The sequence below is a fragment of the Mus caroli genome, chromosome 10, assembly GCF_900094665.2.
Source record: "Mus caroli chromosome 10, CAROLI_EIJ_v1.1, whole genome shotgun sequence".
Classification (NCBI taxonomy): Eukaryota; Metazoa; Chordata; class Mammalia; order Rodentia; family Muridae; genus Mus; species Mus caroli.
Window position 1 is genome coordinate 48,851,747 of NC_034579.1, and position 14,974 is coordinate 48,866,720.

The 14,974-nt window shown below is 42.6% G+C and overlaps 1 protein-coding gene and 1 long non-coding RNA gene across 3 annotated transcripts in view; one reads left to right on the plus strand and one right to left on the minus strand.

Moving 5' to 3' along the window:
• Man1a1 (mannosidase alpha class 1A member 1) overlaps positions 1–8,853 on the minus strand; it is a 173,176-nt gene extending 164,323 nt beyond the window's left edge. Inside the window, exons 1-2 of one of the 2 annotated variants that reach the window (XM_021173671.2) lie at positions 8,766–8,853; positions 6,716–7,570 (exon numbers count right to left, since the gene is read on the minus strand). In XM_021173671.2, the coding sequence (XP_021029330.1) occupies positions 6,716–7,570; positions 8,766–8,792 (882 nt within the window). In that variant the 5' untranslated portion in view covers positions 8,793–8,853. Of the gene's footprint in view, positions 1–6,715; positions 7,571–7,826; positions 8,092–8,765 lie in introns of those variants that run through there. The other variant, XM_021173672.2, reaches the window with a different exon arrangement.
• LOC110302883 lies at positions 8,222–13,372 on the plus strand. Its single transcript, XR_002378873.1, has 3 exons — positions 8,222–9,155; positions 10,559–10,739; positions 13,257–13,372. It is a non-coding gene; the product is annotated as an uncharacterized LOC110302883 (long non-coding RNA).
• The last annotated feature ends 1,602 nt before the right edge of the window (positions 13,373–14,974 follow it).

Here is a 14,974-nt window from a genome sequence, read left to right on the forward strand (position 1 = left end):
GAGAGGGAGAGGGAGAGGGAGAGGGAGAGGGAGGGAGGGGGTGCATTTTCATCACAAATGCCAAGGAACCACAAAGGCAACTTGGGCTTTTTCATTTTATCTACCTGAGTTACATTAGGACTGCCAGGTTCTGGTTTACCAAACAGCTTCTGAAGGATTCAGAGGAGCACTGACTCCTAAATGCTCTTAAGTCTTAATCTCATTTGGTTTTCTTTCAGGTGCCTAATGATCACAGAAATCTTTATCAGGACACTGTGGAGGTGGGGTGGGGTGGCCCCTACTGTCTTAAAAGCAAATATCAGCGAGCATCACTTTTGCAGGAAATATGTGACACTGTTCCAACTCCCTCCAAGATGTTTTCAGCAGGGATTCTGGCTGCTGGCCTGCCAGTCAGGGCTGTGGGGGCAAGGAAGCCATAGGAAGGACCAGCCAGTCTCCCAAGTTCAGGCTCACATTAGAGTTTTGTATCATTATATGAACCGGCCTGGTCAGGCAGTGAACTGAACCCTTATACCCCATCTTTAGACACTAAGAACATGAAGTCCAATGGAGGAGCCCCACGGCTAATATTTACATATGATCACTGAACCACAAGATGTCTGAGCGCCTTTGGATCTGAAACCTGAAAAAACACATTTAATTCTGGAATCCTCAAAATGGCCAACAGCTACAAAATACAAGCAAATTGTACACATTCTATGTAAGCCTATCAGGTGACAGGCTTAGCTCTCATTATAGAGATTACCATAATTATACAATTTTTTTTTTGCCAGATCTAAAATGTATTTTCTTTTTACTTCTTTACGTCCCTCCAAGGACAAAACAAGGTAAAACTCACTTGGCTCAGTCTATTTTGAGGACTGATTTCAATACTTAGGGAGGCAGCTTGACTCTGACAGCCCTGAAGACAGTACTTCAGGGCAAGAAGATCTGACTGAGAAACGAATTCATCTTCCCCATATGCTCTGAAGAATATAAACAGATGTGTATGCATTGAGTATATACGTTTCAAGATGCTACAGGTTTGTTGGAAATTATCAATTTAAAAGAATTAGAGTTGACCACAGCACAGATGAAAAACACACCTATCTGGACAGATCATTTGGACAAACTGTACACCAAAACCTAATGTTAACTATTGTTACAACCGTCCTTAGGAATCTCATCGCTTTATCCATGGCTTATTACTTAGCACATGAAATGAAGTACTTGTAGAAGTAACAGCAATATGATAAAGCAAGAAGCATTTTCTGTATACCAATACCATGTCTCTTACCAATGTCAAGCTTTATGCACAAAATCACTTTTAAACCTCAAGGTCCAACAAAGTAGGTCCCAATATAATCCTCACATTACAAATGAGAAAAATGAAGTTCCAAGAGATTAAGGACCTTGGCAAAAGTCCCAGAGCTACTGCATTGTGATGACCCGAATCAGATCCAGGTAATTGTTTAGTCTAAGTATCCATTGTTCTGTCAAGTCACTGCAAGTGGCCTGAGCAAAAAAGGGGAAGACACTCAAGCCGACATTCCAGGACCTCCTCAAAGAGACAGAAAGGTCAGCTGATTGTGTGTGTGTGTTTAATGTATATATACCTCCTAAAACCTATTTAGTTCTCTTAACTGTCAAATCTTCTGCTATCTATAATACTATGTATGGGTGGAGAGCAGCTTGTAAATCTCCCCACATCATGGCACCCCCCCCTCTCTGGGCACCCACGTCTCTAATATATTACAACCGTCTTTGTTTCTCCCTTGCTTCTTTATAACTTTTCTACACAAAGGTATACAGTGTAATGGTTGCAAATGCTTCTACTCTCATAGAGAACTTTATAAACAGAGAAAAACCCATCGTATCACTCTTAGCCTATGTAGCTTTAACAACAATCTTCGGAGTCACAGTCATAGTTACGTTTTTAACTTACATAGTTAAGTACTAGAGTTGACCTAAAGCCAATAAAGTAAAATTTACAATAGGGCAGAGTTGAGTCACATCTGTTCTGTGCTTATTCTATTTTGGGGTCTCTAGAGAACAAACATGGTCCACCTGCTAATTCTCATCCTGAGAGTTTCATTTAGGAAGTGAAGTGTGAGGGGTCAGTGAACAGCACTCCCCAAGAACCTGGACTTCTATCCTCCATTCAGCTCTGTCACTAACTGGTGATTTTCAGAAAAATCTTAGAGTGCATGAGATAGGGTGTCCCTCAGGTCTCATGCAATTGTGGCATTTTATAATCTAATACATATGTTTGGGTGTAAAAAAAATTTTTTTTTAAAAATCCATAAGATTAGTATTTTCCTGGCAAGTTTCTGGTAACCAAAACAATAACTTTTAGAGTTTGTACAAAGGTCCTTTAAGAAAGCATGAGGAAGGGAAGTGATGGCTAGACAGTGACCATCAGGCAAGGCAGCAGGATACCAACAGAGGAAAAAGTTAGGAATACCCCCCCATACACACACACACACACAAACTATGTGTCTTCCTTAAATTACTAGACATATTCTTCTTCTCTTCCTTTAGTACATATTTAAGTCATTATGCCATCTATTTAGGTCATCGTGCCAATCCTTTCTGATCCGATTTTGACTAACCAATGTTTATGCATGATATAAAAGAAATTAAAAGCCTATTGGGCTGGGAGATAGATGTTAGGTCCTGGGCACATAGCATCCCCTCTACATTTTAGCCTTCATAGGCATCTGTACAAATTCTTCCCTCATGACCTTGACACACACACTGAAAGCCCTCCTTTAGTACAGCATTTATATATATATTAAGGGATTGAAAACATATTACAAGTATATAAGTTCTGCAGTAAAGTCAAAGAAAGTCTCTTAGAAAGGCATTTTTATACACATGAAGCCTTAGCATCCATTTCTGTAAGATGGCTCACCTGAGGACTGGTGCAGAGGTTTCAACACAGGGTCCATATTGTTAAGCTGCCTTTCAGAGCTTTTACTAAGTTCTAAGTCCCACACACAGCTCCTTTGTGTGAATCTTAGCTGCCTGAGACAATAACGTCAAGGTGTTCCCTTTATCGAACTTACAGAATGACTTGCAGCACATTAGACTGAAGGCAATTCAGACAAACTCACTTCTACTCCCAGTCTTTTCTTGCTTATATAACTTCAACAGTTAGCACCTACTCTCGTGTTTACACTGTTGGAAGCATGACTTATTCATCTTTCTGTTGAAGACAGAACCCTTTACAAATCTCTCTAGCTCCCTTGCTTTGGGATCCATGAGTGAGGCAGCTCACACCAGCATCAATTTAATGAGGGTCACCAAGGATCAGGGAGCCAGTGAACAGGTAAACAACCTGAAAGTATGCTAGCCCCTTGGGCCAGGACTTCAAAGAATAGCTTTATTACATTGTAAATGTCCTTTTCCACACTAAACCCACAAAATTCACCTGGAATGTTAAGCTTCAAAATAAAAGCATTTTTTTTTTCAATTTGTCAAGGTAACGTATTCTGACATCTGATCTTTGGAAAAGGGGCAAATAGTTAATATTTAACATAATCTGTAAACTGTGCTGAAGGATACACACACACACACACACACACACACACACACACACACATGCTTGCACCCCACTAGTGCTAGTGTAAAATGTAATAAAATGTGTTTTACTCATTAGCCATCAACGTGCATATTTCTTCATATCTCTGAATCTACAAATAGGTCAGGAATGAAAAACCTTCTCTTAAGAAACTGAGACGACAGCTGTGTCCAGAGCTGACAGGTCCTAAAGCCTCATGTGACAAACCCAAGACAACGAGCCTGCAGAACTCCATGCTCCAGAACTTATATTGTGGAGGGACTCCAGTCTGAGAAGGGCCACGTCTGTCACTCAGAATGCCCCTTAACTTCAGAAAAAGAAAAAGAAAATGTTCATTGTTCAGAGTAAATTAGGGCCTTCACCCTAAGGTACCCAGTAGGCTGTTTCCCTCCTCTACTCGCCAGCCCCTCCAAATCTTTTAAAAACTTGTCAATTAAAAAAGAATGATGTAAAGGGAAATAGAGTATATTCCTAATAATTCCACGAAACTATTTAACTTCTTAAAACCATAGGATAACTTGAGTACAGATTTATAGAGATCAAATAAATATGCATCTGGCATATATCATAAGGCAGGGGAATTCCAGGATAAATGTTTTCTCCAGGTTTCAGGAAAGGGTTGTGATAAAATTGTGGGAATATGGAGTGGGAAGAGGAAAGTTTACATTAAATCCACCATTACTGGTATTAGTAGAATTCACTCAGTTCGTTTTGGTGGAGGTAATGCTCCTTTAAAGTTAGCAGCCTACCTCCCCTAAGACACAGACTTATCAAAAATCCAATGTGGTATGAACAATACAATTATGTTAGCATTACAAAAACAGTGTAAATGGTTCTTGAACTAAATGTATAAAAGTGAAAGCTTGACTCAAATTCAATCCTATAGCTTCTAAATTTTAACTATAAAAGTTTTAGTGCATTCAAGTGCGATTAAAGAATAAAGTATAAAGACAACTAGAACATACAGAAATAGGGCAAAGGGCTGGGGCCACAGCAGGTAGCCCAGAGTAAGGCAAATAGAACCTAAATGTATAAAGTTGAAGTCTACTGTGTCATCAACAACTTCTCTTCTCCATGACCAAATACCAGGTCCTTTACAACAGCGTGAGTTGAGGATAAGGGGGTGGGGCAATAAAATTCATTATACATGTGTCCAAAGCTGACAGAGAATAATTTTAAAAAGGAGAATAGCATGAGCTATTGCTTTTGGTTTACAAAGAACTATATTTGAACTATTCGAATGGAAAAACTATTTCAACTCTCCCCTTGTCCTGTTGGCCTTTGACTAAATACTGAAGCATATCACGTTGACTTCTTAGGGTTTTTTTGTAACTGCATGAAATTTTAAAGATCATGTTTAGTTCTAACACTTTATATGAAACTGGGCAGTTTAAACTAGGTTCTAAGATGTTGCAACCACATGACAGATGCTACATAAACTTCCTTGGCCTGGTTAATTAGGTTCTTGTGATTTAGAGGCATAGATAAGGAAGGACTATGAGCTGGTGGTTATACAGACTGCCAAAATGCAACTCTCAGAGGACTACCACCAGGCATGGTGTCTAGTCGCAACCCACTTTCAGTCATTAATGGTCTGCTTCTTAATGCTTTAGTGTTTACAATCACTTCTTCCTACAGCTTCAGCCCACACTAACTTCCCACTCATGAATTCAGAGCATGCCATTCATGGATTACTGTCTTCAAACAGCAGCAGCAGATGCTGATCATTTGAGGGTAAATCTAATGGTCCGTATTGACTAAGGAGTCTAAGAGGGAGGGGTGAAAAGATGTTTTGGAAGAAGCAGAAATGTGTCCCATTCTCTCAGAAGGGTAGGACTGTTGAGATTTCACAGAGAGGAAAAGCTGTCCGAGAAAGCAGCTCAGGAACTTGCTCAGTGACACCTTACCTGATCTCATCTGGTCTCATTCACCTCCTATGGCAACCAACCTGCCTCTATCCCTCTATCCCTCTATCCCTCTATCCCTCTATCCCGTAGCCACTTTCAGTCTCTGCAGCCTCCACAGTTCTGTTTACTCCCTCACAATGCTATCACAACCCTTTCCTGATAATGGATCCCATAGCAAAACAATGTCTTCACAAAAATATTACATCCATTGATAATGTACTTTAGAGGATGGATCCAGAGTTGGAATGCTATGCTTTTCCATAGTTCTTCAGGACTGGATTCCCAGGAAAACACAGAGAAAACAGCCTGGAAGGACACATGTCCCCAGAGTCTGGTAACTGGGAAGCTTCTGCTCCTTCATTCAGGTCTCAACTTGGTCATCAATGGCTTCTTGAGCTGTCATTCCTCAGTTTCACCTTTGAAATGACAGACTGAAAGGATTTTCTAGGGTTCCTTCGCCTTTAAGCTTACAGAAACCAATCACATGTTGAGAGTAAAAATAACCACAAAGAAATTACACAGGATATACCAAAGTCCATGTTTGCTCTAGATTAACTTTGTCACTGAGCTGCTGTGCAGGCTGACCTGTTGCATCACAGAGAACACCCCCCTTCTTTCTGACAATGTTCTAGAAACACAGAAAACAGTAGATCTGTGTGTGTGAGACTGTGTGTGTGTATGTGTGTGTGATGTTTTAAATCAGTAAAAGACAGTATGTGGCCCATGACACAAGGTCTCAGGTTTCAAGTTTACAGCCTGTTACACACACCTGGCAGGGAGGGCCACATGACTGAACAAGGGGAGTGCATTGGCTCACTGTTATAACCTGTGTCTCATGTGTGATTGATGCCCTGTGTTTACAGTCAGCTTCAATTTCAAACCACCTGCAAGCCTCTCTAAAGGGGAAGGCTGCTCAGTATCTGCACAATGACTGCAGGGTAGACTAACTGCAGCCAGCAAGGAGGAGGCAGCTATCTCCTGCGCCCCGTGTATTCACTCACCTCTGCCTCTTATAGCTTAAGCTCAACACAGCATGCAAGTTCAATGGGATTCAGCCCCGGATCCTAACTGGTCACTTATCCTAAGGTAGTAAAAGGAAAAACGTGTAGCTTTTGGCACGGCGGTGGAAGCGGAGACCTCCCTTGCCCTTGCATGATAATGTTGAAGCCCTAAGTTCCAATCGTTTATCAAACCTCCCAGAAAACAGCAGCGTGAGTGGGATTTCTGGCAGGCTTTACTCACTCACCTCTTTGATCTTTGCCCTCTTCTCACGGATGGTGGCGTCAGCGGGCTCCCGGTTCTCTACCCCGATGGGGGGCAGGAAGTCCATCTTGGGCAAGCCCCCAAACAGATTCTTGCTACGCAGCTGGTCCTGGGCCACCTTTTCCTTCTCCAGCAGAATGTCTCTTTGGATCTCCTCCGGCAGCTTCTGCAGGGTCTCCTTGGCTTCCCTGAGAGCCCGCTCGTGGTTTTCGCGGATCCTGGCTAAGTTGTCCTCCAGTCCAGCTCCAGGGTCCCCAGGCACGCCTTCCTCGCGGTGCCTGACTCTCCCCTCGGCGGCATCCTCGGCACGCGCCCCGAGCCCGGGCTTGTGCTCCGCCGGCGGCTGCAAGGCAGGGTTGGAGTGGAACAGGACCCCGCTGAGCAGCTTGGAGGAGTCAGGCAGGAAGAAGATTGCCCCGAAGCAGAGCGTGATGAAGGCGCTGAACACCAGCAGCAGCACGAACTTCTCGGTGAGGCGGAAGGCGGCGGGGCCAGACCCCTTCCTCCCGCCGCCAAGCCCCCCGCCCAGGCCACCGCCCAGGCCGCCGCCCCCGGGGCTACTGAAGAGCGGCAACAGGCCCCCAACAGGCATTGCTCCGGAGGTTGTAGCCGCCGGCTGACAGTCTGTCCAGGGGCCGGGCGCCGAGCCGCTCAGCAGCCAAACTTCGCTGCCGCCGGCCGTCAGCGGCTGCGGGGACGGTTCTTGCGCATCCAGGCCGCCCAGAGCGCGTGTCTGGGCTTCGGGTCTCCCCGCTTGAAGCGGCTCCCCTCTGGCGATCCTCGCCGGGGCGGCTCCTTTGGCAAACAGGCACGCGAGGCAAACCGCTGGCTGCAGCCCCTGTTGGGGGGAGAGGAGACAGTAAAAGCGCAGTGGTTAGGAAGGTGCTGAGAAAGTTTCCAGTGGGGTCTCCGCCCTCCCCTGGTCCTGGGATCCGCAGGACCGTATCTCGGCAGGCAACCCCGGGGTCCAGCCGCGGGCACCACCCTCAGAGCCCACTTTGGACTTGGGGTGAAGTTTTCCAGCCGCGGAGGCAGGGTGTCCCGCGCACATCTGGGTCAGCACAGCGGGCACCTCGGTGGCAAGGGCGGCGCACCTCTGGGCAGCAAGGGCGCCGCGTGTGTAGGGGGTTCGTCAACTTCTCCAGCTGCCCATCTCCGGGCGCGTCCCGGCGGGTGGTGGCACGCGTATAGCCCGGTGGCTCTGAGGCCCCGGGACACTGCTCAGGTGAGCGAGCGCACCGACCTGCTGGCGTGAGCCAGCGAACCAGGCACCGTACTGCCCTCCGTCGCGGCCCCGCCGTGCACTAATAGCACTGCCGGTCTCCGAGCGGTCGGAAACGAGGGCGGTGACGCGTCCGGAGAGTGACAGCGCGTCCGGGCCAATCTTACGCCTCCCAGGGTCCCGCGGGGGTGGAGCCGAGGCGGGGAGGGGGCCGCGCGGGGCGGGGAGTTTACGGGAAGCGCTGCCTCTCCGGGACCGGGCAGAGGCGGGGAGGTCGCGGCTCCCCTGGGCGCCCGAGGACTGGATCTGCGCCCGGGAGCTGGGTTAAGACTCGCCCGGAGGACCAGAGCCGGAGTTGGTCCGAGCTTATTCCGCCCAAAACCTATTCAAGTCGAAGCCCCAAAGGTGGTGAATCCCCGAGTGACCACTACAATGCGGTAGCGCCAGCTTGCCCCAGTACTCGCAATTGGCGATCCCGAAGAGCATGCAGAGGATTGCGGGAGCAAGCTGTGGTTTTGAAGTGGTTTTGAAGTCTTTTCTCCAACCACTCCTTATTACCCAAGACAGGGATTCCCCAGTGCCCAATAATTCTCAAATCCAAAGTCTCCAGGCTCCCCCACAAAGCTTTTGAGCTCTCTGCTCTACCTCGCTAAGAGCCTTTTTACATCCTTGGCGACTTGGGGTTTGGGGACTGCTTGGGGCTCTAAGTATACACCCTCTTCCCCTTACAAGAAACAACAACAACAACAACAAAAGTTGTATGACTCCCCCACACTCCCCCACCCCACCCCCACTTTCTAAATTCATTTACCTCATCGCAGTTGGTCAAATTTTCCATTCAAAGAAGACAGTTTTATGCTGCCAGAGCTCCAAGCAATAAATTGAACCCTGTTGAAATTAAGTCTTGGATGCGACAACTCCCAGCGAAGGCAAGACTTGGTCCAACAGAGATTGTTTTCAACACAGCCTTACAGTATTCAGTCTCATGGAATGCCATGGAGACTGGCTCCACCTCCCATGACATCGATTGGAATGCCCTGCTGATATTGCATAGATCTACATTTTGACCTGGCTGGGAACCCCCTGCCTGGGGTGAAGAGACAAGAAAACATTTCCCAAACTGTGTTATGAATCCCCTGTTGCTCCACAAAGAAACAGTTACCAGAGGGAAATTTGACTGACTTCCCACTCCTGAAAGCTGGTTTGTAGCAGCTCTGTTTACCCTCAACCTTCTCCGGAAACATGATTTTAAAGTTTGCCCTTTACTTGTCTTAAACCAGAGGAAAACAGCTGGCAACTTCCAGGATAGTGCCCACAGCACAGTTGTTTCCAGGTGTTGGGCTGTGTGCATAAAATAAAAAAGCCAAGTCAGAAATCCTAAGGTCGTTTTCGTTTAAATGTTAATTATTATTTTTAGCAATCATTGTTTGTTGTGTATTGGGCTTGTGCAAATGAGCCAGTAACACAGTCAGAAGTTCTGGTTAATAAGAAATTATGGCTTGATAAATGTGACTTCATAGCTTGATTATTTTGATACTTGCTATGAAATTCTATGCCCAGAAGAGTGCAGCATATCCAAGCAGGGTAATAGATTTAGCTCTAAAAATGAAAGCAATAATGTTTTCTTTTAATGACGAAAAGGTAAATTTCTTTCAAAGTACATTTGTAGGTTGTGCTTAGGCTGAAAACCTAATGACTGAAATAATAGTGTTTATTCTCAATGAGACCCTTGAAACAGCTACCTCACAGAAAGGAAGACAGATCCCTAGAAACGGGGGCTAACTCCTGAGGAAGCCAGTTGCTTTCTTTCTGGTCATTTGGTGATGGTAATTGTACTGCCATTATTTTTCCAACTATGTTTTAAAAATGGGATTATTTTTAAAGAGACAGGAATACCTATGAACTTTGATTTAATTTGGTATATGTATTCCAGAAAGCAATAAAATCCACCTTTAAGTATATGTACAAGGATATGACAGAGAAGTCTTAACTAATTCTGTTTCTAAACTCCTTACTCTTGACTCCAAATCAGTCTGGGAATTTAGGATACTGCCTGCAGTGGATGCATTAAAAAATTAGCACATCGATTAAGGTTGATTTTCTCTTTGGAAATTTAAATTATATATATATATATATATATATATATATATATATATATATATTATTTCTAAACTTTTAAGGGGACTGTTCTTTTTATTTTGGTTCACTTTTGTGAAACTTACTTTAAGATTCCTCCATCCCACCCCACCCCACCCCCAGTTTATCATTAGATATAGGTTTATTGTAATTAATGTTTGGTTTTGATAATCTACTAAACAAAGAGTTAGCCTGTGTGATGGAATATAAGTCCACATTCAAAGTTGAGAACGTGTTGAGAAATGCCCATACTTGAGCTACAGAAAGTTTGAAACAGACTCACAGTGGAGTTATTTTAAGGCATATGCTAATGAAATCTGCCTTGCAAATCTCTTTAAATAGCCACCCAAGGCCCCTTGTGTGTATAGGAAGCAGGGAGGACAGAGAGCAGGTAAGAATGAGCATGCTATAGCGGGCTGCCAAGGTGTCTTGATCTCAGTGCTTAGAGCTCTTCATCTTCTCTCTCAGAAAAACATGGAGATGGAAAATGAATGAGACTGCTTCCAGTTTCTCAAGCCATGAATCCTTATTCTGTCCCTTGAGTGAAGGCTGCAGCTTACCTACCTGAAGGAATGCCTTGATCTTTGTGAACCCAGTGGTTTTGACAGGACTACTGTTTACTCATTGTGAATGGGCTAGCATAAACTTGGTCTGTCTGTCTGTCTGTCTGTCTGTCTGTCTGTCTCTCTCTCTCTCTCTCTCTCTCTCTCTTTATCTCTCAGCTAGTCCTTCTGATGTAAAGCTCCATTGTCCTGTTTGCCACTTACCTATAAGTGAGTTCTCACTTTATCTCTCTTTCAGTACCTTTTTCTCAGTGTCTTTCTTTAACAATTTGTAGATACTTATGTTTTGAAATTTTAAGAATAGTCAAAGCATTCTGTGGTTAATATGGCTACTTGAATTTCAGAGTTTTTTTTTTTTTTTCAAAAATAAATGAACAAATGGTAGATTTAGCATTTATAGTACCATAATTGTAAGCACGACTCAAGAAAACTGGCAATATTTTAGCAAGTTAATAGTGTTGTAAAAAGCAGTGCATGGAGGCTGGTGAGATGGCTCAGTGGTTAAGAGCACTGACTGCTCTTCTGGAGGTCCTGAGTTCAAATCATAGCAACCACTTGGTGGCTCAAAACCAAATATAATGAAATCTGAAGACAGCTACAGCGTACTTACATATAATAAACAAAATCTTTAAAAAAAGAAAAAAAAAGCAGGGCAGTGGTGGCGCACACCTTTAATTCCAGCACTCAGGAGGCAGAGACAGGCGGATTTCTGAGTTCGAGGCCAGCCTGGTCTACAAAATGAGTTCCAGGACATCCAGGGCTATACAGAGAAACCCTGTCTCAAAAAAACCAAACCAAACCAAACCAAACCAAACCAACCACCCAAACAAAAAAGCAGTGCATTTTTAAAAATGAAAGCACTAAAAGCTTTCTTGGGCATTTTTTTCAATCCTCAAGTTATAATTCTATGAAAGATTTTTTTAAAGGTACTAATATTTGTTTGGATTCAAAAGTAAAATACATCTCAATGAATAAGTAGATTTGATGTAGATAACTATTACTGAATATTTTTAACAACTTACATCCCTGATTCATAGAGTTTCTAATTTACTTCAAATCCAGGTCAGAATGGCTCTTGAGTTTTTATTTTAAAAGTAAAATGTAATCTCAAGAAAATAGTTTATTGTGAAAGTTAATCTTGACATTTCAATACTTCAATGGACAATCCTGAATTTTACATTAACTTTCACAAAACAATTAATTAAAGACTTTAAGGAAACAATCAGTAATATTGGTACTTAAATTGGAGGGCATAGTCTATTTATAATACCGAGTTTTTGTTTTTTCTTCCCCTATATTTACTTTGGAATGGCTAAAGTAGTAGAATACTGTCATAGAAATCCTGTTACCCTGCAAATAAGAAAGGAAGGAGTAGCTATACAGAGTTGAACCCTTATGCCCACCTTGACTCTGCGGGACCAAGTTAAGACATCTATTTTTGTTTTAGCAGTTACTTAAAGATATCAGAAGTCCCCAATTTTAAAACATCCTATAGCAGAAATATTTGTCAACTGGCTTTGAGGAACTTCCCATGGAATTCTCCGTAGAAAGGAAGTTGTAAATGGTGCTTTGGCTTGCCAGTATCCTCTATGAAAGTGTGGGGCTCTACAGAAGTCTACAAAAGTGTTGGAGGAAGATACTATTACAATGCCAGTGGTCAATGTAGCATTATAAGTTTTCATTCAGTTTGAACATTGGAGCTTGAAGCCAAAATGCCTTTAAAGAAGAAAAGTGATGATAGTCTCAGAGAAAGTTCTCAAGTTTCAGGATGAGAATGGTGTATGGAAGTTCTCAGATGTAGTTTCCATGAGATTAACCAAGAGCCTGAATAAAATAAGCCTGTAGAGTACCTGGGCAAGGGTTTGAACGAGAAATTTATTATTGAAGACATTGTATGCCCTTGGTTTTGTGACCATGGCACATGAGTTGCCTGTGTTCTGTAGCTCTTGTACTATATCTGCAGCATTGTTATGGATTTTAAGCAAAATGTTTGAAGTGATGTCTGGCATAGTAGGCACTGAAGAAGTTTAAATAAATTTCTCCCTTTCCCTTGTAATAGAATTAATGCTAGGCCTGGAAAAAGAAAGGTATCTGTTGGATTCTCAAACGAATGATACTACAGGAGGGAGCAAGAAAGACATTATGGATGTGTCTGTAATAAATAGCCTGCAAATAACTTCCACCCCAGGAAGGGATACATTGGCACCTCCATCCAGCTGTGCCCCGGAGAGAGCTATGTGGCATTCCCCCTCTCTTTGTATAGGCAGAATCAATACTAAGGCACCATAAACCTTGAGAAAGTGTGAGTGATAGCAAAGTCTCAAAATGAGCAAAATGACATTCATGACAGTGCTTGAAGAATCTGAAGCCAAGGGTTCTGGGCAGAAAATCTTCATAGGGGATGTTAACAGTAGCCATTAAGGACTTGAGAAGATACGTTAATGGCTTGAGAAGATACTATTTCAACAGAGTGAAACAAAGAGCAAATCTCTCTCCAAGAATAGGGAAAGATAATTTTGTCCTTTCTTAGTTTTGAATACATTATAAATATTTTAAAATAGTTTTTTCTTGAAAAATAACATTTATTCCATTTTCTGTTTGAGAAAAGATCTTATGCTGGTTCAGAAAAAAATAGAAAAATAGAACTCAGGATTGAAAGATTTTGATACACTATTCTGCCCAATTGAAATATTTTTCATGAAATAAAGTGAAATAAAACTATGTATGTCCACTCTTATTTTGGAGAAATAGTCTGCAAGCACGACACAAGAGCACTTGCCTTCCGTTTTTTCATTGAAAAGTAAGCATGCTGTTTGTACAATATGTTCAGTCTTTCTTATTGTCCTTGAAGGCAGAATCTTGACTTCACCCAGGTTCTCTGTGGCAAGAAATTCACTTGTGGTTCTTTGTTGATATAGCTTTTTTTTTTTCAAGTTCATTTGGTTTATTTGTGTCCACTATAACATATAAAGTCACCTAGAGATGAAATCAAAGTTCATCTGTGTTGTAGGCAATGCCTGAGCAGATTCTACTTGCTGAATGTGCGACTTGTAGCCTATACATTTGTTGAAATGAATACTGTTCTGGACTATGACAATGTGAGTGAGAGAGAGAGAGAGAGAGAGAGACAGAGACAGAGACAGAGACAGAGACAGAGACAGACAGAGAGAGAGAGAGAGGCAGAGAGAGACAGAGAGACAAAGAGACAGACACAAGACAGAGAGACAGAGAGACAGAGACAGAGACATAGAGACAAGACAGAGAGACAGAAACAGAGATTGTCACAAGAGAACCAAAAGAAAAAACTTCAAATCACTGACCCATGTATCCCATAGACTTAGTTATCTGGATATGGCAGGGTCTTATGTATAGTTTCTAAAAATCATTGGAGTATAAATATAACTTATTAGCTTATGAGATACTCAAGTTTATCCCAAATATTAAATTGACATAATACTGTCTATTCTTACAATACTATTATGTCCTCAATAGTGATAAACAGGAAATGAAAGCAATCAAGTGCCCCTAAATGCCATTCAATTTGCATCATTAACATTAAAATCCATGTATATCTCTAGCAAGAAATTAATTTAATATATTTAAGGTAGGCATTATAAAGAATTTATTAATGTAGGACTAAGTTTGTTTATTACATAGGCATTATAGAGTAGAGTAAGTTATGATAAACGCAAGAAAAACTTGTTTGTACAAAGATTCTTGGTTACTTCAAAGTTCCATATAGTGTGTCATTAAGTGAATTTTATTAACTGTATGTGGTTTTATCACCTCCATTTTCCTTTAAAAATGTTTGAAGAATGTAAAATGGCGCAGCTGCTGTGGAAAACAGTCTGGCAGCACCTCCAAAGGATAAATATAGAGTTGCCATATGATCTGGCAATTCTACTCTTAGGTACCCAGCCAAAAGAACTGAAAATATATGTGCACACAAAAGTCTGTGTGTGAAAGCTCATGGCAACCGTATTCACAATAGGCAAAATGGGGAAGCAGCACAAATGTCCACTCACTGATGAATGGACAAACAAATGTAAATCCATACAAGAAAAAGGTATTCAGCAAAACAGAACTGCAGTAGGGACACACAGTACAAGGACCATGTGGCCCTTGCCCAACTTTTCCTACAGATGCTGTTCTCAGAGACCATGGAAAATGTCTAGAGTAGGGATGTACACAGGGGTGGGAAGCCAATGCCTGGTTGTCTGGGGCAGAGTGGATGGAAAGGTGTAAGATCAATATTAAAGTAAGGAAGGGAAGAAGGGAGGGAGGGAGAGAGGGAGGGAGGGAGGGAGGGAGGGAGGGAGGG